We start from the raw sequence: 23250 nt of genomic DNA on the forward strand, positions 1-23250 counted from the left end.
ATAAAAATAAATAATTAAAATTTTTTTTAAGAGAAAAGAAATTAGAGAGTTTGAATCTCACCAACTCATTTTAGCTGATATTTTGGGGCTTTTACAAGTTGTGCTTAAACTTTTTAAAATAGTGAAACAGAACAAATTATAAAACCTACTATTGTTATAAATGAAAAATGTCATCATCCATGAACTGTATTACTGATTGTGAATATCTATAAAAGTAAAATGGTAAAATGTATTTTCTTTTTTTTTGTTGTTTTTGGGGTTTTTTTTGTTTTTTTTTTGTTTGTTTGTTTTTGTTTTCTGGAGCTGAGGACCGAACCCAGGGCCTTGCGCTTGCTAGGCAAGCGCTCTACCACTGAGCTAAATCTCCAACCCCTTATTTTTTTTAAAACCTGTGCTGGTTAATTTTATGTCAAGTTACATAGGCTAGAGTGACCTGAAGGAGGGAAACTCAAATGAGAAAAATGTCTCCATACGATCCTGGTTGGAGGCATTTTCTTAATTAGTGATTGATAGAGGAGGGTCAAGCCCATTGTGGGTGGGGCCATCCCTGGGCTGGTGATCCTGGGTTCTATAAGAGAGCAGGCTGGGCAAACCATGAGGGCAAGCCCCTAAGCAACATCCCTCCATGGCCTTTGCATCAGCTCCTGCCTCCAGGTTCCTGAGCTGTTTGATTTTCTGCTCTGACTATTTTCAGTGATAAACAGTGATGTGGAAGTGTGGGTCAAAAAAACCCTCTCCTCGGGGTTGGGGATTTAGCTCAGTGGTAGAGCGCTTGCCTAGGAAGCACAAGGCCCTGGGTTCGGTCCCCAGCTCCGAAAAAAAGAACCAAAAAAAAAAAAAAAAAAAAAAAAAACCCTCTCCTCTATAAGTCGCTTTGGTCATGGTGTTTCATCACAGCAACGATAACCCTAACTACAAAACCTAAAATGAATAACGATAACGAGCATACGTGTACTATGACTTAGGAGTTGCCTCAACTGGACCTTTTGTAGACATTTCAGTTTTGTTAATATTTACTTATTGATTGCTAGAAAATTATGTACATAAGCTATTATCATATCAGACCGTAACCAAATGATCAAAGTTCAAACTACAAGGTAGATATGATACTGTCAAGTGAATTGTGTGCCTTTCTCTTTTTAGGGCTATATTTATTTTAATTAATTAATTCATTCATTCGTTCCTCTTTTTGAGTCAGTGTCTGCGTTGCCCAGCCTGGCCTTGAACTCCAGGGTTCAAGAGCTCCTCCTGCCTCAGCTCCAGAGTAGCTAGAATTCCAGAGGCGTGCGATCACACCGGACTATTTTTTACTGATATGATTATGCAGCTCTTGTGTGTGTGTTTTTGTTTCTTCTCTGCTTTCAGAGAGAGTTTCTCTAGGTGGCCCAGCCTTGAACTTACCATCTTCCTTCCTCAGCCTCAACACGGAGATTTCAGGCACATGTGCCTGTCTTAAGTACAAGAAGCACCAAAAAAGAAGAATGGTCACCTTCTGTACTTCTATTGTAACTATTATTGCTTATTTCTATTTTGTAGCACTGGAGTTTGAACCCGGGGCCTTACATATGAGCTAATGTGAGTTAAATCCCAGCCAATATCCATTTATCACTTCAAAATGCATTACCAAAACTTATAAAAGTATATTTATAAAAGGGATGTTTAACATGATCTATTCTGGACTTCAAATATAATTGGGTGTCAAATAAATTGTTAAAGGGAAAATCAGTGATAGGTACTGAAAATTTGTTAATTATCCTCTCAATGTATTTTTTTCTATAATAAGATATTTAAAAGAATAATTATAAATGTCTGAGATGATAGATATGCCAATTACCCTGTGCGTGTGTATGTGACACACTGTATACCATAAATACTATATGTCAATTAAAATCCATTAACACATTTAAATGACATTTAATTTATTTACTTTGTGTGCACATGTGTGTGTGCACATAAAGACTTGTCACAATTTAGGTGTGGAGGTCAAAGAACTGTAGAAGAAATCCATTCTCTCTTTTGACCACGTGGGTACTGAGGACTGAACTCAGGCTGTCAGGCTTGGCCGTGGGTGGCCTCACCCACTGAGCCATCTAACAAGATCCATCCAAGGCACAAAGTGCTTCTGGCTGAGGGGTTAGGGAATCAGACTATAAAGATAGCCATCCCTGGGGTGAAACAGGGAATAGGGACTGGACTTGATTTCATCTGGGACAACCGTCATTAACGGACCTGCCTAAAGATAGGACTGTGAAGGTAACTTTCTTTAAGAGATCAGGGACTCAGGGGAATTTTCATTGTCCGGATGAATTTTAAAATGGTAAAGTAGCTCCCTGATCTGTATTACTATTGTGCATTCCCTTGGGGACCCCAGGATAAAAGAATCTAAAATAGACTTCATACTAGCCACGAAATTAATTAGAATGAAGGGAATTGTAATAATTGAGACCCGCCAGTAACAGCAGGAGCTAAAGCATTCAGTGGTAGATATTTTCCTCCAGAGCCTGCTTCGGTTAATAAGACCTTTATTTTTAATTTTTTGTTTAATTTTAAAAAAAAAGTCTTACTCTGAAGTTCATGTTGGCCTGGAACCCACTGGGTAGCCCAGGCTAGCCTGGAACTTACTGTTCACCCCTGGCTAACCTCAAAATCAAAGTGAGTGCTGGGATGACAGCTGTGAGTCATGACAACCAGCAATAATATCCTCTTGATCACTGGAATGATCAGATCCCAGTCATAGTAGAATTTCTAGATCCCCAAGTTAAAGAACAAGGGGCCAGGAGCGTAAGGTCTGTGAAAGCCATCTATGCCACAGTGAGGATTCCAGCTTCCTTGCTTCTCCCTGGAGAAGACAAGCCACATCAAGTAACTGTCAGGAACCTGCATTTGCAGAATCCATTTGCTCTGTGTCAGCTATGCAAGTGCAGCTATTCTGTTTGTAAGAAGATCCGCCATTTTAAGTGGAGTTCTGTGTTGCTTCCTTAGAAACAACTAACACTACTTTTCTTTTGGCTTCTCGATACTTTGTTTTCTTATTCTCAGGGGTTTGTTGGCCAGTCTTTTGAGGGTCTTATGATGGCCACATTTTCTTTCTTTCTTTCTTTCTCTTTTTTTCCTTTAAATTGATTTTTATAGCAATGGGTTTCATCGCAGCAATTCCATACCCACGTTTCCTTTCAGGGTCCACGTAGTCTGTTCACTGTACTCCTCTCCCTTTCCCCTTTACCCCACTAGTTCTTCGCACTCTGGCATTGAATCCAAAAATGTGTGTGCTAGCGCCAACTTAGCCTAAGTCTTTCATTTGGCAGATTAGAAAAGAGAAGTCCTGGGAAGCTGGGCGATTTGCCTGAGATATCTCAGCAAGGTCAAGACAGAGCTGGGTCTAATTGGGGGCGCTGGGAGGGGCGGCTTTGTCTCTAGTCCAGGATACAAGCGCAAAACGAGGAGGCTGTTGCCATGGTTCTGAAGCTAGCAAATTAGACAGACAGGTGCTTACAGATGCACAAACACACAGCACCAAACAATAGCTCTCGCCACAGAAGGAAAGCCTGACCAGTGCTTGAGAGCTCTTGTGAACAAGAAGCAGCAAAAAAAAAAAAAAAAAAAGCACTGATGCTGGGCGGAGTGGAGAGCTCGTTGGACAGAGACATGGGTGAGGCTCTGGCTCCATCGTGTCCCAGCTGGCTTCTGTGGGAAACCCGTTGGTTTCATGACACTGTTGTAGGCATCCTGCGGATTTTACATCACCCAAAGCTATAAATGGTTTTGCATGGAAAAAAAAGGGCAAAAAAAGAAAAGGGGGGAGGGGAATTACAGGTCTCCCACAGCCCACAAAAATATGCTCCACCTAAAAAGAAGGCCATAATTTGGCTGCATCCAGCTGGGTTAAACAAAATTGGAGCCAAGGTTGTCCTGCATTGTCCCGAGAGGTGGCCCAGCATTAGCAGGAGCGAGAGGCAAAATCACTCACACAATGGACTACATTTTCTTCACAGAGACAGCATAGCAATAACACAGCAAGACCTTGGCGTCTGCCAGGTTAGGCCTCCTGGCTACATTAAAATCACTTGCAAGCTATTATTTATAATTTTATAGCATCTCCCATTTGCAAATTGCCTAGTGATGAATTGGAGCTGCTCGAAGGCGAAGGCGAGCGGGAAGTTGAGTATTTTAACCCTTTTTTTAAAATTCGAATACCAAGAAATGGAGACAAACAGTAAGCATCTGTAGTAGAGGCTGCTGATTGGCCTATTTATTTTGGCTACGGCCAGAGATTTGTGCCTGGCCCATTTTAGGCTCACCAAATGTTCCTGTTTGCCTGAGATGGAGGGGCTTTCTGGTAAGAGGTACTCTCAATGGGACAGTGCTGCACACAGAGAGAGAGATATAGTCACACTACACACACTGTATGTAGAACTCATTTCTGTCTGATCTGTCTGTCTGTCTATTTACATAGATATAGATAGAATTTTGTTTTCTGGAGATAGGATCTCTTGTATTCCAGTGCTATGTCCCATCATGCCTGATGTCTGTTTATGCAGTATCAGAGATTGAACCCAAGTCTTCGAGCATGCTCAGTAAACACACTACCACCAGATGACCAACATCCCCCACACTCTTTGTTTGTTGTTTACTTGCTTGTTTTATCTTTTCTTACAGTTTTATCTTGCTGCATTTCAAACAACAGAACCTCAAGCTGAATTTTTCGTTCCCTTTAATATAAAAAAAAAACCCTTAAGTGATATTAAGTACATGATTGTTCACTGTTGTCCAATTGCAGAAAATTTATATGCCCACTACTGACCTCTGAGATGTTTTTGATAATTATGTGTCAAAAAGGTAGCTTAAAGCAAAATGCAAGTAAGGGAATTCGATTTTTTTTTTATACTAAGCAATCAACTTAGAAACCATTCCGTCTCCTGAGAATAACTTGGCCAAAGGTCACACTTCATATCTGGTTTATTCTCTTTGACAGGAGAACATTTAAACCTATAAATTCAGATGGCCACCAGGATAGATACAATGAAACATTTTACCTCTGGCTGAGAAATCCCTTGAGTCAAAATTGTTTCCAACTAGAATAACAAACTATTTTATCAGCAGCCAGAAGGATAGAATGGGGCAAGCCGTGCCAACATTTTTATGGTGGGACGTCATAAATTGAGTGGAGCTTTCATTAGCCTTACAGGTTTGAAAACCCAGACCGGCTGAGGGAGCAGCTACACACACTAGCAGGGCATGGCAGCCTGAGGCCTCGAGAGACAAGTCAGAGGGCAGGCAGGCTCCAAACACACTGTGGGTAGCAGTGACAACTGCTGATTAGACTTGATCTGCAGGATTCCGTTATTCATGCATTCCTTTGCCTCTGGTGGGAGATAACTCGGCCTATTTAAAGAAGATGAAGAAAGCAACAGGGTGCAAAGAAAGAGTCAAACAGATACAGAGCTAAGTGGGAGGCTGGACAGCCACTTTAGCTGTCAGTTTCTAAAAAGTGCTTCAAGAGTAAAGAAATACGGTGTTAGGTAAGTTCAACTCAAGTCTTCACTCGGAAGTACGGTAAGTGGAACCTGGCCTTCCTCCAGGAAGTAAACAGTGTCTTCCAGAGCAAATAAAGCACACCCTTCCCACAGCCACAAACTTCTAACAGCCACCCCACCCCCGCCCCTGTCACTAGCTTGAGGTCACCTTTGAAAGACACTGAAGTGCAAACTTACTTGGAATTCCCATATTCCTTGCTCCATTCTAAAGTATTTCAAGTACACGTTGGTCCCCTGAGTAGCCAGTTCTCTCTGGTGAAACTGGTATTTTCTGAAGCATAGAAAGGGACTGGGATAAACACTGTGGGCCTTGAGAGAGATACTTAAGAGTCGTGGCAGCCTATTGAAAGTCTAGAGGTAACTACGGGTCATTTCCTTTCATGCACTGTCCATCCCTGGCTAACATAAGCATCCCTTACCTGGGAAAGGGTAATGTGAATATTTTTGTGATCTGTCAGAGCCAACTGGTGTTACTATTCTAAGCCTCCTTGAGGCTCGGCACAGCTCCAGGTTCTTCTTTTTGTTCTGGAGAATTTCTTTTCATGAACTATGTAGAAGAAATCATTTTCTCCACCTCACACTCACCATATAATGCTCCCCAAACCAGCATATGAGACATTTTCCCTATACCAAACTCTTCCCCAACCTTTACGCCAGGCAGTTACTGACTGGGAAATCTACAGTTTCACTCGATTCTGACACTGTCTACCTAAAATTAGCATTAGCTCAAGTACCAGTCACCGGATAGCTACCCCTACCCCCCAAACTCTGCTTCAGGCAGCAATTGAGAGTGTGGGTTCCCCATTCCCCACAGCATCTATCTGACATGGTTATAAGACACAGGCTCCCACAATGCTCTTCTTCAATTTTATCACTTGCTGTAATAGCTCTCCTAACTAAAACACACAAAAAAAAATGTTTACTAGTTAAATCACTATTCATTACTGAGGATCTATCAAGGGACAGAAATATACAATCACATGAAGAGATATACAGAGAGAAAGCCAGAAGGGTGCTGACATAGGAGCCTCTGGTCCCTGCCTGAGGAGTTTGATACGTTGTCCTCTCTCCTGGCATGTGGTTGTAGTCTTGTTAACCAGCCTAGTTCTTCAAAACTCCAGATTCCTCTCCCTCTCCTTTTTGGAAGGAGAAGGGGACTGGAAGTTTATAGTCATAGAAATCTCTCTCTCTCTTTCTCTCTCTCTCTCTCTCTCTCTCTCTCTCTCCACACACACACACACACACACACCATATGTATGTATATACACATATGCATTTCATGCATGCTCATAGACATTTTTAACAGCAATGATGACATCATGGTTCATTGGTTCATCCCTACCTCAGAAGATCCCAGAGTAGTAAATGAGACTGGACTGACAAGCTACATGCTCTTGTAACCCTGACTTCTTGGTTAGCATCAGACCTAGTCAGAGTCCCACAGTATGTAGTAATTCTTCACTCTAGAGCAAAGAGTGTGAGTATATACCTAGGAGCCAGGCCAAGGGTCATGGCTGCAAGGATCTGAACCAATCGGAAGGACATTGCTGCAGCAGAAACCAGCTTTGCTGGATGGTGCACTGCTGACCTGGACATGGTTGACCTATTTCTGTCATTTTCCTGCCTCAGAGCCAAAGGCCATGGCCAGGATGATGATGTGCTTGGTCCTCTTATGGCAGCTTGTTCTCTGGGGGAACAAGGAAAAGAATGGGGTTTGGGGACTGACAGCCTCACCAGGACCTGGGGAGATGTAGAGGGCAGAGACTTCAAAGAAAAGAGGGACCATATTGCTCTTTTGCCGAGACCAATCAACATGGGCCGCGTTCGCACCAAGACTGTGAAGAAGGCGGCCCGAGTCATCATCGAGAAATACTACACGCGCCTGGGTAATGACTTCCACACCAACAAGCGCGTGTCCGAGGAACTCGCCATCATCCCCAGCACAAAGCTTCGGAACAAGATAGCCGGCTATGTCACGTGTCTGATGAAGCGGATTCAGAGAGGTCCCGCGAGAGGCATCTCCATCAAGTTGCAGGAAGGAGAGAGAGAGAGAGAGAGAGAGAGAGAGAGAGAGAGAGAGAGAGAGAGAGAGAGAGAGAGAGAAGAGAAGAGAAGAGAAGAGAAGAGAAGAGAAGAGAAGAGAAGAGAAGAGAAGAGAAGAGAAGAGAAGAGAAGAGAAGAGAAGAGAAGAGAAGAGAAGAGAAGAGAAGAGAAGAGAAGAAGAGATTATTATGTTCCTGAGGTCTCAGCCCTGGATCAGGAGATCACTGAGGGAGATCCTGACACCAAGGAGATGCTGAAGCTTCCGGACTTTGTCCGTCTCTCTAGCCCCCAGGTCACTCAGCCTGCAGTTGGGAAGAATTTCAAAACACCATGTGGAGCTGTTTAGTCCGTTATGCCATATTTTCAATAAATCTGAATATGAAACAAACAAACAAAAAACAAAAACAAAAAACAAAAAAAAGAGGGACCATATTATCAGAATGGAAAAACTAACTCAAGAAAAAATATAAAGAAGATAGTTTTATTCCTGCTACATAGAAAGGTGGGTTTTTCCTGGAGCCAGGTTCAGGGACTATTTTTCTAACTCCTTAAATGTCCCACCAAAGCATGGAGATATCTCTCTCTCTCTCTCTCTCTCTCTCTCTCTCTCTCTCTCTCTCATTTCAGATATTCAGGGACCGACACAGAAAATTTAGCTTAGTCAGCACAATGCTTGCCTAGTGTGCACGAAGCCCTGGACTTGACCCTTGACCCTGAGCATCACATCAACCAGCCTGTAATCCTAATACTTGGGAGGTAGAGGCAGGAGGATCAGAAGCTGGAAGTCACCGGCAGCTATTTGGTTACGTTTGAAGCCAGCCTCGGATACATAAGACCCTGTTTCAAAAACAATAATGAAAAGAACAAAAACGGAACTCAGAAATGGAGGTTGAAGCAGTACCCCATGGTGTCGCAAGAGAGAAATGTCTCAGATGTCAGAGTTGTGAGTGAAAGTCCTCTTGTACTGTCTCCCTGCACCGTCAATGTTGTCCGATCATAGGCTTGGCTGCCTATTTGACCACTGGGTTCAGGGCATAGTGCTCAGCCACACTAGAAAATAAATAACGTCAGTTTTACATCATCTTCCCATCTCTTAGGACCTTCATCTGTCTGATTTCTCTAGGAAGGAGAAAATAATGTGATTTTAGCTCTTTCCACTTTCTGCTGAAAATCCCTAAAACTGGAGTTACAGGTAATTTGTAAGATGCCATCTGGGTGCTAGGAACCAAATCCAGGTCCTCTGTAAGAGCAGTTAGTGTTCTTGTTTGTTTCGTTTTTTGGGTTTTTTTTTTTTCCCCGGAGCTGGGGACCGAACCCAGGGCCTTGCACTTCCCTAGGCAAGCGCTCTACCACTGAGCTAAATCCCCAACCCAAAGAGATAATGTGGCCATTGTTTTTTGTTTTTGTTTGTTTCGTTTTTTGGGTTTTTTTTTTTTTTTTTTTTTTTTTTTGCAGTTAGTGTTCTTAATCACTGAGTCATCTCTCCAGCCCCCAGAGAGATTTTTTTTTTTTAATAGAGGGAGTAGAAATACTTTAAGAGCAGAGGCAGCCTGTACCTGGTCCCTCACAGTGTTAGGACATGCACGCACTGGGGCAAAAAGGAAATCCTAACTTTCCTCTATTTCAATAGGGAAGTCTAGCCAAGGACCAGTTGTGCTCTCCTGGAAAGCGGCTGCACCATTCCCAGTGTCGAAGTTTTCCATTGCCATGAAGTGACATCGTGACCAAGGCAAGCATTTGTTTGAGGCTTGCTACAGTTTCAGAGGTTTAGTCCATTATTGTCCTGTCAGGAATCATGGCAGTGCAGAAGCAGACAGGGTGCTGGAGGAGCCAAGAGTTCTGCATCTGTATCTGAAGGCAACAGGAAGAGACATGGACCCTGGCTTGGGCTTTTGAAACCCAGAAGCCAGTCCCAGCAATACCCTTCCTTCACCAAGCCACGCCTATTCCACCAAGACCACACCTCCTAACTCCTCTCAAGTAATGCCACTTCTTGATGACCAAGCACTCAATTTTATGAGCCTATAAACCACTATACCTAGGGATGCCACAGGATACAAGGACCTGCAAGCAGCATAGGTTTCCTGCCCTGTCTCTTTCCCTAGTCTCTGCCACATTGTTAGTCTGCTCCTCTCGCTCCTAGACTCCAGGGATCCAGATTTCAGTCTCACCAGAACTCATCCAACCTCAGGACTTTTGCCTCTGGTCCGGGTTCTAGCCATCCTCACTGTATTCTTTACTATCTTCTGAACAGTCAGTCACAGCCTCGACTTTCTACTGTTGAAATCTTTTGGTCAGCAAAACCATCTTGTTCATAAGGCCACAGTAGAGACACTAACAATAAAGTGCCATATGGCTATCACCAACATTCAACGATTAAGTTTTTGACCCACTGATTTGATCTAGTCCTCTTTTTCTTTTGTCTGTATTGGCGTTGGAACCCAAGGCCTTGTGTATGCTAGGCAAGCACTCTGCCTTTAAGCTGTGTGGCTAAGGACTTGTTTCTTTTTCTAATTGTCATTTGCTGAGACTCCTTAAAGCAAATGCCAGACATCACATAATTTCACCTCTGACACTCTCAAAAATACTGACCTTTAAGAAAACAGCCACAGTGTCATTATCCCAACTAACAAAATTAACAATCGTATTTTGACATCATGGTCTACCCAGTCTGTAATTAAACTTCCCCCGATTGTCTCCAAAGTGTCCTTGTATAGGTGGTTTGTCTGAATCAGGACCCAAACAAGCTCCCCACAATATGTTTGCTTAGCATTTGGGATTTAATATTAATTTTCCCACCCTCGAGTAGTTTTGGTTTGGGCTGATTAGAGTGCTCAGGGGGTGCAAGGGGGAGGGGGAGCCGCTGTTCGTTTACTGAGATTTGAGCTGAGACCTGGTGCTGAATGTGTGTGGCAGGTGTGGAGAGGCACGAGGTGGGTAGAGGCGTGGGAGTGGGGTGTTAAGGATTTAGAATCTGAGGGGACAAATGGTACTGGTCTCATCCTCAGGCCAGACATAAACGTAATAATTACAGCTAGCATGTATTAGACCATGTTCTGTCCACAGGCTGCAACATTATGTTGTTTTCCAATTTTAACTTTATATAATACAATGTAAGTATATTTTAATTTTAGATTGTTAGATAATACAATATACATGTAATATATAATTTTAATATATAATATATATTTATATCATACTTTTGCAGTCTGATTTAATTATAATAATATAATGTAAAATGACTGGGATTTAATTTAAGGGATTTTGGGGGGGTCTCTGCTGGAGAAGGGAGGGTGCTGCTTGTTTCAGTTGTGGGAAGTCACAGAGCTCTGTGAGCCTGTCAGGCAGCTGTCTGAACCTGTTTCTTCATTGCCAAACACAATGCTTTGCTCTTAAAATTCTCAGGATGGTCATGGAGTGGAGGACGAGATCCTTTCGTCCTTTGTTCTGGACATGTCTGTGTCATTCCTCCTCCCATTGCCACTCCCTGCCACAAGTCCTACGTATATAGTCCCCAAATGTCACATTCCTGGCGGCAGGCTCTGTGATTCATCCCCGGTGGCAACAGAAGACAGCCTGGAGTTCAGGAGCTTGGAGGGACTTTCTCGAAGTCTTCTGAGTAAGCAAGAGTGTTGCTCACCAACCGCCATAGTTTCTGACCCTTAAGATGAGATCACAGGCACACTATAGAGCTTTGAGGGTCCTCTGTCGTTACACTCTGCTTCCTGCACTCAAGATGATGCAAGACCTGACTTTGAAATGATGAGTAGCTTTGACCTGGAAAATATAGGTTGGGGGTGGGGGGGGGGCTGGAGAGGTGGCTCAACGGTTAAGAGCACTGGCTGCTCTTCCAGAGGAAGAGCCTGGGTTAGGTTCCCAGCAAGCACACAGCATCTTATAGCTGTCTGTAACTCGAAGATCCAACACCCTCACACAGACATGCATGCGGGCAAAATGTCACTGCACATAAAATAAAAATAAATAAATCGTGTGTGTGTGTGTGTGTGTGTGTGTGTGTGTGTGTGTGTGTGCAGCCCAACTAGAGTTGTTTCATATGGGCAGCAGACAGAGGTACTGAGGAAGATGGACCTAAGCACAAGAAATCTCTGTGATTTGAGGTGAGTTGGGGGGTTAAGGGCTCACAGGGGACCCCAGCTACTGAGACACTATGAAGAAAACATCAGAAACAGACCAAGACTGGTTCGGGAAAATGCCAGGGCTGAATCTGGTCCATGAAACTAACACAGTGTTGAAGCAATCCGGGATCTGGTATCTTCCTAAATTAGATGTATCTTCCCAGGGTACATCTGAGAACCAAGCTGGAAGAAGCTCAGGAGAAGCAGACTTTACGCTTGGGAAGCACCCTCCCTGTTGGGCCCTGTTGAAGTGCAGAGGTCTGACCCCACACTGGGACTGTACCCACAGTAAAGGCGTTTCTCCCGAGACAGTGCTTTCCTGAGGACCTGCTCTTGTGAAACCTTCCCCCAAGAAATCCCCTGGTGCAAAAATCTGCACAGAGTTCAACACCGCAGGATAACCAAGTTGGTGAAGACGAGGGAAATGCTGTTTATTGTGGATAGACTGAAAATTAAACATGGATCCATCCTCCAGGCAAAGCAGTTGGGTTCAAATGTCCACAATTTACTGAAGTTCTAGCTGTTCTAGCCACTTAAATCTTTGAGGGGGAAAATATACTTTTTAAAGATTTGTTGGGCCTGGAGCATGGCTTAGTGGTAGAGTGGCTTATCTAGCATGTGTAACGCCCTGGGTTAAATTCCCAGCACCATAAGGAAAAAATATCAGAAATTACCATCATCCCTTTTTTTCCCCCCTGCTTGAGGGACACAAATCTATATAGAGATTCACAGCCAAAATAAATATAAAGTTGAATCCAATGGACCTGCACTCCTAATGACCCCCTTCAATGGTAGGAATGTTTAATGATAGTTTAGCTTATGGAAACCCCAGTGACCAGGTTCCAAACAGTCGCAACTGGGAAACCCAAGTCTTTTTCTTCTGGAAATTCTCAATGATAGGTTTTCAAGGCAGCTGATAAAACGGTTAATTATAGTGAGGTGTTTGGCTCCCCCACCATAACATGCACTTTCCTCGACTCTGATTGGAGCCTCTTGTCAGGTTCCCTAAGCTGGGTTAGCTAGTGTTACCATCTGCTTTCCCCATTTGGGTGAAAACCTAAATTACGGCATGGGTGAAACTCCAGTACCGAAGGCAAGATCTAGCACAAGAACCTTCAGCCGAACCTCTGGAGACCTCACCTCCTCTGCTGTTTCCCCTCCCCCTGCTCTGTTCACGCCAGCTGTGTTGGTCTCAGACAAGCAGGGCAGAAGGCTTGGCAAAAGTCAACTAGACTTCCGCTTCCGTTTAGAAGTGCTTTCATTGGCGGAGCACCAGAATGCACTGAAAAGGCACTGCTGGGGCCGTCTGAATAACGAATTTAAAAAATGGGGTGTTTCTGAAACAGTCCTGGGGGTGTTAGTGCTGCAGATTGGAGTCGGGAATGGCTGCCCCCCGACCTGTTTATCCTGCCTGCAGCTCATCTCCGTGTATCTGCTGGACTCATTTCTACACTTTCTGCAAGCGTTTGCACAGCTGTCACCTTCTCCACATAACCCCGTCTGACCCCTCTATGTTTGCTACCTAGTCCTGTCACTCCAGATCACCCTACATGCTCCACCGTTTTCCTCTGGTACCTGACACTTCTAACATCCGTGTTATCTGATCGCTTGCCCTGTAGCTTGTTCATTTGCTGTATTGACTGGCGGTTTCATCACCTGGAAACAGGTTCCTTTTTAATTTACACACTTGATACATCCCGGGAACACTGCCTGGCTCCTAAGAGGCTCAGTGGATATTTTTGCTGCACTTGAGAGTCAATACTTGCTAGGTGTGGTGGTGGCTCATGCCTTTAATCCCCCCACTCAGGAGGCAGAGGCAGGCAGATCTCTGAGTTTGAGGTCAGCCTGGTTCACAGAGTGAGTTACAGGATGATGGCCAGTGCTACACAGAGAAATTTTGTCTCAAAAACACCAAAACTAACCAAACAAAAGAGATTTTGTTGTTGAAACTGATTTTGCTGGGTGTGTTGATTCATGCCAGTAATACCAGCACTTGGCGGCTGAGGCAGGAGGATTTCCATGAGTTCCAGGTCAGCTTGAGACTATTTTCTACCTGTTCCTTTTTCATGTTATTTCCTTTGCACAAATGTCTAGACCTGGAAACATGGCAGCATGGCAGAGCGGTTAAGAACACTGACTGCTCTTGCAAAGGCCCTGGGTTCAGTTCCCGGCACCTCCATAAGGGCTCACAAGCATCCATAACTCCGGTTCCAGAGGATCCAGCATTCTATTCTGGTTTTGTGAGCACTACACATACGTAGTGCCCATACATACATGCAGACAAGAACAGATATAAAAATAGACAAATCTTATTTTTTAAAAAAAAGTGTCTCCATTCTATCTTCTTAAATCGAGCCTTCGTTTTTCTACTACAGAGTCAGTTTAGCTCTTTTTAACTACCCACATTAGCTTCCTGGGAGTTATTTTGGTGTCCCTGCTCATAAAGTCTCTGAGCAGAAACCCTATGCTAAATAACTGGACAAATGACTCTGAAAAAGCCTATGTGAGGTGATGGAAAATTCTTTTCATGCTACAACACAGCTTTTCCTAAGACAATAGCTATTATGTTCACTTTATAGGGGAAAAAAGGCAATTTGCAAAGTCCTTTCATGCGAGAGGTTTTTAATCCTCCTAAGAATTCTTCAGGCTAGGTAGCAAAGGTATTATTATGTTCATTTTACATCTGGGAAAAGAGAAGGTAAGTTAAATTTAGATAACAGCATTTGCTTCATCGAGATTAAGTGATATAATCATAGAAGTTTCTGGCACAAAGCTGGAACTCAAGGCATGTTAGTTTCCCCTTCTCCAAGCGATCTCAGAGAAGCTGCTGTGATAAAAATTAATATATATCCTGTTCTCATAGTAAGCCGAGTGCTTAACAAATTTTAAGCCGTGTCTCTAAATTGTAAGCTGTTGTCTAGTAGTTTGTTTATTCTCAATTAACGGTGGAGTAACAGATTCAGAAAAGCTAATAAGTAGCACAAAAATAACACAACTAGCAAGTGAAATCAAGATTTGAACTTGGCTCCACGGTCATGAATTCCCCCAATTACATGAGAATGCAATGTCCTGCTGGGCAGTGGTGGCACACACCTCCAATCCCAGCACTCAGGAGGCAAAGGCAGTCGGATCTCCATGAGTTTGAGGCCAGTCTGGTCTACTGAGTGAGTTCCAGGACAGCCAGGGCTGTTAACACCAAGAAACCTTGTCTTGAAAAAACAACCAACCAACCAATTAAACAAAGAATACGTTGTGTCTTTGGTAGTGTTAGTAACCTTTCTTCACTAAGACAAAATCCCTTTGGCTCACAGTGTCAGATTTCAGCCCATGGTCACTTGGCCCAGTTGCCTGTAGCAATGTAGTCATCGTAAGGGTGGGGAGAGCACACATCGAAGGAAGTCGTCTACCCCACTGAAGTGGGAAATAAAGACATGGGAAGGAAACAAGTGTCCTTTGAGGGCAGGACCCCAGTGGTGTGATTTTATTCAACTAGACCCCACCTTCTAAAGCTTTTAAGACAGACCAGTAGAGCCATGGGCTGGGAACGAAGCTGCCAACACATGGCCCTTTGGGGACCTTCAAAATCCACACTGTGGTAGGTGACTTGGAACATGAGTTTTCTGATCCAGAGTCTATGGCGCCTCCGTATACAGCAACCACTCAGTGTTGTTACTTGAGAAACTATTAATCCTGATTCTTGATTCAGCTGGAGCAGGGGCTCACTAGCTCCTGCCTGAAATCCTTTCTTTGGCTTTCCCATACTCAAACCATAAAGCTTAGAGCTGAAGGGACAGTAGACGACATGAGTCCAGCCTCTCTGCTTGGCATATAAGAAAAATAAAGTCCTAAGACTTGTTAGGCTAGGGAAAGAGGTGCGCTCTGTCCCCTCTCCACGCCTGGATCTTGCCAAGTGCTCCTGGAGAGCTTGTGAGTCAAGCTGGATGGCCACCTTCATGGCCACCTTCGGTGCGCAGCGGTGGGGTGGGGTGGCAGGTAGTCACAGGGAGATCAAATCCTGCATATGGGTCACCAATGTTGGGGTAGAAATCTCGGCTCACGTCCAGACAGACCACACCAAGCCAACATGGTTCTGTGTGTAAAGGTTTATTAAGAGAAGAGTAGAAGAGGGAAAAAGTAAAGGCCGGCCATGCGCACGTGGAGGGAAGGGGGAGGGGAATGAGGAGAGAAGGGACAAAGGGGAAGAGAGCAAGAGAGCGAAGAGGAGAACAAAAAGAAGAGCAAGAGCATGAGGAGGGGGCAAGCATCCCCCTTACATAGTCAGGCAAACCTGGCTGTTGCCAGGTAACTGTGGGGGTGGAGCTTAGACAGAATACCAACACCTAGACAGGGTCTACAAGGAAAGCTGTTGGGTAATGCTGGTGCTGGGGTTAACCCTTGGGTAGCCTTGCCTTCTGTCCTCCAGCAGCTGTATCCCTCTTCAGCTGCAATCACTTCAGGAAGCCTGGATCTATCACAGTACAGAATTGCATGCACTAGTTTTTTTATTGATTGCCAAAAGTAATCCAAACCCTCACTGGCTTCCTGCACACTGAGACGACCAAGCTTGGAGTACTGGGTTGTAGAAAATATTTAAGCTCAACGGGGGAGGGGGGTGTTCTACCCCCACCTTAGATCATTCAGTTCCTGGATAAAAGTCACAAAACCTTTATATTTATGATAAGCCTTTACAGCACTAGAGCTGGGCAGATACCTACCCTTTATGCTATTATGTCTACTTCCCCGCCAATAACCCTGAGATAGGACTTGCCATGTCTGCCCAGGCTGCTCTTACTCTGATTGGCCAGCCCTCATGGCCAGTTTTCAAGATCACTCACCCCATGACATCCTCTCTTCTCTCCACCTTCTCTCTCTTCCTGGTGGTCCTCCTCAGACTCCAAGCCCAGGAAGCAAAAACCTCCTCTACCTCTCTTCTGCCCAACTATAGGCTGTCATCATCTTTATTCAACCAACAGTCTTAAGGAGCAAGGTCACTTGGCATACTGAGGATTCTATCATCCCTGGGCTACCAGGGTCACTATTTAGCATTACAATACAGAGCAACAGACCAAATCTCACCAGGACTTAGTGCTGCAAGGGCTGGCAAGCAGAGAACCTGACCCGCTCTGTCCTACAGTAAAAGCTCGATGTGTTGTTAGTGGTGTGTACGGGAAATGTGAGCACAAGTGAATGTCTTCAGTTGCCTGGAAATGATTTCCTTTGAGAAGGAACTCTTAGGACCCTTCAAAAGTTCTATGGAGTTGTACCTGCCGATAGCCAGGAGTAGACAGGAACATGGAATCCACAGCCATGGTGTGAAGGACACCTCTGTTGTTATTTTATACATCACCATCTGTGTGTAAGGCTCTCATTTAGCCTAGCCCTTTGCAGAGACACTGGGAAGCAGTTAGTGGTGCAAATCTCAGAGGTACAAACAGAGCAAACTTTGCTCACCCAGAATCTGAGGTGGGGCTTGTCACCTGCCCAGTTCTTTTTAGGAATCCTGGAAATCCCTGAACTCTTCTCCAGTTGATTCAAATTCTAATAATGAGGATGATCTTGGGAAGTTTTAAAAGTCTTACGCCTTATCTCTTTTGTACCATCTGTGTTATTTTTATCATGTTACCAATAGGTTGTTGGTCTAAAGGCTACTTCTCAACACTATATCAGTGTTTCACTTGCCGCCTTGAAGCTTGACAGGCAATCTCACTGGACAAGGTAGAAGTACAATACGCACTTATTAAGCAATTTCTAAAAGAATAAAACCCCCAGACTTCCAAATTTGAAATGGACACTTACCAAAGGCATAGCCCACCTCCTCTTTTTAATTCTTTAAAAAAAACCCACCGTTTATGTTCTTAGGCAAGCCTCTTTGCTCAGTAGACATGCAGCGTGCACCTGATGGCTAGTGAATGAACTGTCAAAATAGGTTTTATTTAATAGAGGAAGTAGTGATGCTGTACAGCCTCGCTCTAGAAGATCTGTGTTCCCTTGACGTGCCCTCCCTCCCCTCCTCAGGCACATTAAACCATCACATATACCTTCAACGTACACTCTCTGACACTCACCCCATGCCTGGCACGAGTAAGGACCACCTGAGTCCTTGCTCTATGTGGATTCATCCAAGGGTAGGTTTCTGCCAAATAATTACTTTCCAGGAACCATATGACTCGGTTCTGTTTCTGTAACACAGCCAGGGTGGCGTGCCAAAGAGTTAGGTCTAAAGATGGAACTTACTCATTTCATGCCATTGTATCAGAAAAATCCACCATTGGGCTGTTTGCCCATTAATTAAATTGCCTGGTGAGGATGGGAGAACCGGGAAAGGATTCAGCAAGCTGTTTCTTCCTGTGTTTAAATGAATTTATATTAAACTTTGAAAGGGGATTATGATTTTCTCCTTCCTTAATATTGAAGCCATTACAGTGAGTTGAAAACGGAAAAGAAATGTGATTATGTGGTTTCCTTTTTCTATTAAATTATTTTTTTTTACTGCTATTTATCATTTCGATATCTTCATTAAAATGTGATCATCCTTCAGAATAAAGACTGGATCTTATTTCGGAAGGGTTACAGAAAAGAAAGCTGGCCAAAGAATCAGAGAGCCTGCTGTTTCAGAACCATTTTGAGATTTAAACATGGAGTTTTTCTTCCCAAGCCAAGGTGTCCTTTAAAAAAAAAAACAAAAACAAAAAAAACGTGGTTCTTCATGTCTTGCCTTAACTGCCTTCCTGCCTCTAAGCCTCGATACTCCAGCAGCGTGTGTTGAGGACAAGGCCTTTCGTTTTCTTTGTAGGAAACTGCTGAGATTAGTAATGAGCGAATCCAGGTCAACAACCTCCAAATCCTGTGTGGAGACGGTGGAGAAAATGGCGATAAGAAGGGAAGGAGGCATCAGACTGCCCCCTAGTGGCAGTCTGGGCATGACACGGAAGGTGGTTGGAGAGGGCCACCAGGTAGCAAGACCTGCAGAGAAAGAAGTGGGGGGAGGGGAAGGAAGGAAAAAGGAAGGAAGGAAGGAAGGAAGGAAGGAAGGAAGGAAGGAAGGAAGGAAGGAAGGAAGGCAGGCAGGCAGGCAGGCAGGCAGGCGGTAAAGATGGATGGATTTAAGGAGAAGTCACCTTCATTTCCTATAAGAGCATTTAAATACCTTAGAGGAAAAACAGAAAATAATAACGTATTTCATGCAAATTGGGCTCCAGCTCACTGGCTTTCTTTTTAATGCCTGCCACTTTATATTCAGTTCACTGCTCCCGGTGAGCACAATGAAATGTTGCAATTCCATTAAAAACCTCAAAGAAAACAAATCCAGCTCCTTCAGAGTTAGCAGGAAAGCACTTTAAAAGCTTCACAAAAGCTATCATTTGTGCATTCAGAAAACCATTAGGACTGCCTCCTTTGGAAATATGTGTGATTCTTGTCATCTAATTTTAAACGTTTACATTTTCTTACAGTGACCCTTATCCTCAAGCACAAATTTCTCACGCCTCACCAGACAACGCAATCAATTTCTAGGAGGCTGAGATGGGGACTGGATTTATTATAGTAAAGAGACATGTCTGTCAGGAGGAAAATTAGAGTCAGGAGTCGGAGAAGTGGCATGCGTTTGAACATTGGGAAATACAGCACAGTACGTGAGGGTTTCCAAACAACCACGCAGCTGGGAAAGAAAGGTGGTTGCCAATTGGATAATGGAGATGTCAGAGGGCCAGCCTGAGTCACACTGAGCACACCTTTTCTTCCCTCACAAGTCTTGGACTTGGGCATGCAGTGGCTGGCAAAAGTGTGAAATCCCAGGGCAGCCTCTTCAGCTCAAACCCCAACTCTGTTGCTCACTTAATGGACTTGGAAGAGATTGGTGTCTTCAAGTAGCCCTGAGAGCAAAATTTCAAGGTAACCCAGAACAAACTCCATGCTCTTTCATTTATCAAAACTAACATCTCCTTTTGTGCTCGGTGAACCCCATTTAAATGTTTATGAAGTCGATATGCTTTCCAGGTTCCCTTTGTAAAGGAGAGAGTGTATTTGTGTGCACACATGAGGGATGTGGGCTTTGGAGCCAGACTTTCAGGGTTCAGTTAAATGCCAGGTCTGTTGCTGTCTCTTTAAGTTCATCATCTTCATCACAGAATAGGATAAACAATAAATGGTGGCTCATTATTTTCACGCTTGGTATTTGAGACACGGTGTTATGGGAAGCCCACCAGCAATGACCACTCAGACAAAGTTTATAGCCATTTCAAAGTCTTTATTCCATCCAGCTGGGACTACTCTCAGGTATTGGGGACCCACGTGTAATATCTAGAGTTTAGAGTAGGTTTTTAAAGGCAAAAACCGCATCCGGGCGTCTCACTCAGCAGCCGCAGGAGAGGTTTTACCCAGGCAAGCAGTTTAACAGAAGCTAAGACAAGCAGTTAGGTTGAGGGGGAGGTTTGTACAAGCAGGCAGTTTGGCAGAAGCTTAGTTAAGTTAGCCAGGACATCGTGACCTTGGTTCCCTAGAATAGAACTGGGAAGTTTTCCACAGAGCTTCTCATCAAGATCAAATGGTCTCAGCAAGAATACAAGGTGGATGACTCTCTGCCCTGGCTTGCCCTGTCACAATGGTGCTATATTGTCTGGTCAAGTCGAACAAGATTCAAGGATCGACAAGTCTCCTGGGGTTAGGGATATAGCTTGGTGGTTCAACACTTGCCTAGCATATAAGAGATCCTCAGTTTAATCTCCAGCAGGGCAAAAATAAATAAAAAAATACAACCCAAATGGCAAAAAAAAAAAAAAAAGAAATCATAACTTGCTTAACATCTAAAACAGGAAGGTCCTTCACAGAATATTTGCTTTTTTTTCTCTCTCTCTTTTTTTAAAGTTGTATTTGCCTTTGTGTGATCTGCACAGACGCCATGTGGCACACGCAGGGAGGTCAGAGGCCAACTTGCATGAGTTGGGTCCTAACTCAGGTTGTCAGACTTCGCAGCAAGCCCCTTTACCTACTAAACCCTCCCAGCAGCCTCCACGACTTTCTTTTTAAACAATAGAATTATTGAGCTTAATATGGTGTCGTGAGTGAGAATTCTGGAATCTTGGTTTCTTTAAGAAACGTGAGAAATATTATGAGAGTGTGTTTTCCTTTTAATCCCAGGTGTGGGATATGGGGCTGCTTCAGATTGTCCACAGCAGCTGGCTGTGATTTGCCTCATGTTCTATAGCACCGGCATGATTTTGCCAGCTACAGTTAGTTTCTGCTATTGTGTGAAATTTGGGATTCTGGGGACTTTTCAGGGCTAGGGGCCTGATTGCTGTAATTTGCTAATCTGCCCTAAACGTCCAAGCCAGTGTGCACAAGCTTCTTCTCTCTATCGTCCCAATGTTCTGGATTCCTGAAAGACATATACACAGCCTTCTGTTTTAAATACCTTAAACAGTTCATTGGCTGGGCCACTCCCTAACTCCACATGGCTAACACACACTCCCTTCTGATACTCCTGATTAATACTTACTAAATCTATATTTTATCTTTACTGCCCTGGACACTGCTGGGCAGTCCTCCTGGGGCCGCTTTCCCCCTGTACCTACATGTCAACTCTCTCATCCTCTTGCCCCTTTCCGGCATGGTCTGTCTCCTACACCCTCACTATGGTGGAATCAACTCTTCCTGCTCCAGGCAATCCTAAAAGTCCTACCCCTGTCTCCCTGCCTAGTCATTGACCGCCAGTAACTTTACTAGTCACTCAAAAGCTAACTGGGGACAGGCTTCCTTTAGTCCTACTTCCTCATGAGACACTGCAAACAGGTTTTTGAGTAATGAAATTAGCATTACTACTAACACAAGCCACTACAGAACCTCTGAGGGGAGGTGGCTGGCTGGAGGTTGGTTGCTGTTGGTCTCAATTCATTAAGTAGTTGTATGCAAAGAAGCAGCAAGAAGAAGAAATGAGATACCCTAACTTCCCAAAGAAACTTGACACCCTTAATTAGAAGGAAGTAGTTGAACAATAACATGGTCCCTTTCCCCCTTTGCCCTTTCTTCTTTCCTATCTAGAGTTAGTGGGTTGAAAGGGTGGAGAAGGGTAGAAGGAAGAAGAACCTAAAGGTAGCTAACTCCAGTTACAGTACATGCACCAAAGATCCCAACACTTAGAGGCACTGACAGGAGGATCAGGGCTGCAAAGTCATCTCAGCTGCCTAGCAGATTTAAGGTCAGACTGAGCCACGAGAGCCTATCTCAATAAACCAAACGCAAAATGAATTAATGCATTTATTGGTAATTACAAAGGTGATGCGTAGCATAACAATATGTCTTTGATATTTTATATTCAAACAGATCTATACAATCCACATCTTACAACATGTGTATGTATGTATAACACACACAACACAGTATGAAATTTAGAGATTTTCAAAGAACCCAGAAGTAGCCACCATTAAATAGTCTATGTGCAACAATCCTGAGATATATGGATGTATGTGTGCATCTTTTGAGCTCATACCATGCACGTCTGTATAGTCAGCTGCTTTTCATTCAACAATATGGTGTGAACGCTGTGGAATTTGTTTTTTGAAAACATGGTGTTTAATTTCTGCACACACTTTACTAATGAATATGCAGTAACTCGGTCCACGCTACATTACCAAACATTTGGACTGCTTCCAGCTTCTTTCCTATTATAAAGTATAATGTTTACTTCTTAATTATGGAAATTCCAGTAGAGAAGGCACTGAACCCTTCTGAAGCTCTTACTTCCTGTTGCCAGATGTCCCCTCTGAGAAGCCACACCACTTTACAGCCCTCTAGAAACATTAAAAATGCCCAGTTTCCTGAGTGACGGGGAAAACGTCCGTGAGTCCCGCAGGTGAGCGCGAGCTCTCTGTCATCACTGTTCATTTCCTGGATTTCTAATGGATTTTATTTTCCCTAACATGATGTTTATTAATTATTTGGGAATTGCAAACAACTCACCCCGTGGCGTCTGCTTCCCATTCCTCCCAGTTCCAACCCCTCCCCCATAAAAAACCGAAAACAAAAATCCCAATACCAAGTTCAGTGTGTGTTGCCCATAGACTGAATTGAACATGGTTCAACTTCCAGTGGCCAGCCCTTTAAAGAAAACAGAGTCCTCTGTGCTGGTCCCCCTCAGCCCGCCCCCCGCCCCAGAAGCCATCAACAGTGAAGAGCTACGTTTATTACAATTTAAAGGACTCTCTTCAGTAGTTTGACGCCTGAACGGTTTCTTTTCTGGGTCGGGAGGTGGGGGTAAGGGGAGGTTGGCACAGAAGCCATTCACGCCTCTCGTTTTCAGGTATGAGTCTGCAGTCATCGACACCACTGCAGAAGAAGCTTCCTTGCCCTAGTAGCCTGCAGCAGCATTTATCACAGACAACCTCTCTAGCACCGGCACAGATCGTGGACATTAACATGGTCTCTAGTAGCAACATGGACCAGAGACATCAACATGTTTTCTGACACCAGCCTGTCTCCAGACCATGGACCTCAACATGACTTCCTGTGGTAGCACAGGCCACGGATAACAGCACCGCTTCTGG

The 23250-nt window shown here is 44.0% G+C and overlaps 1 protein-coding gene across 1 annotated transcript; it reads left to right on the forward strand.

The window, feature by feature from the left end:
- Positions 1-7347: 7347 nt before the first annotated feature.
- Rps17l3 (ribosomal protein S17 like 3) lies at positions 7348-8101 on the forward strand. Its single transcript, XM_008769692.3, has 2 exons — positions 7348-7583; positions 7752-8101. The coding sequence occupies exons 1-2, from the start codon at positions 7348-7350 to the stop codon at positions 7921-7923; spliced, it is 408 nt and encodes a 135-aa protein (XP_008767914.1). The 3' UTR covers positions 7924-8101.
- The last annotated feature ends 15149 nt before the right edge of the window (positions 8102-23250 follow it).

The sequence above is a fragment of the Rattus norvegicus genome, chromosome 13, assembly GCF_036323735.1.
Source record: "Rattus norvegicus strain BN/NHsdMcwi chromosome 13, GRCr8, whole genome shotgun sequence".
Taxonomy (NCBI): domain Eukaryota; kingdom Metazoa; phylum Chordata; class Mammalia; order Rodentia; family Muridae; genus Rattus; species Rattus norvegicus.

Excerpts from the sequence above, each read along its gene's own strand:
- Rps17l3 (XM_008769692.3), top strand. The coding sequence starts at position 7,348 with ATGGGCCGCGTTCGCACCAAGACTGTGAAGAAGGCGGCCCGAGTCATC. Across the intron at positions 7,584-7,751 it reads TTGCAGGAAGGAGAGAGAGA|AAGAAGAGATTATTATGTTC; the intron begins GAGAGAGAGAGA and ends AGAAGAGAAGAG.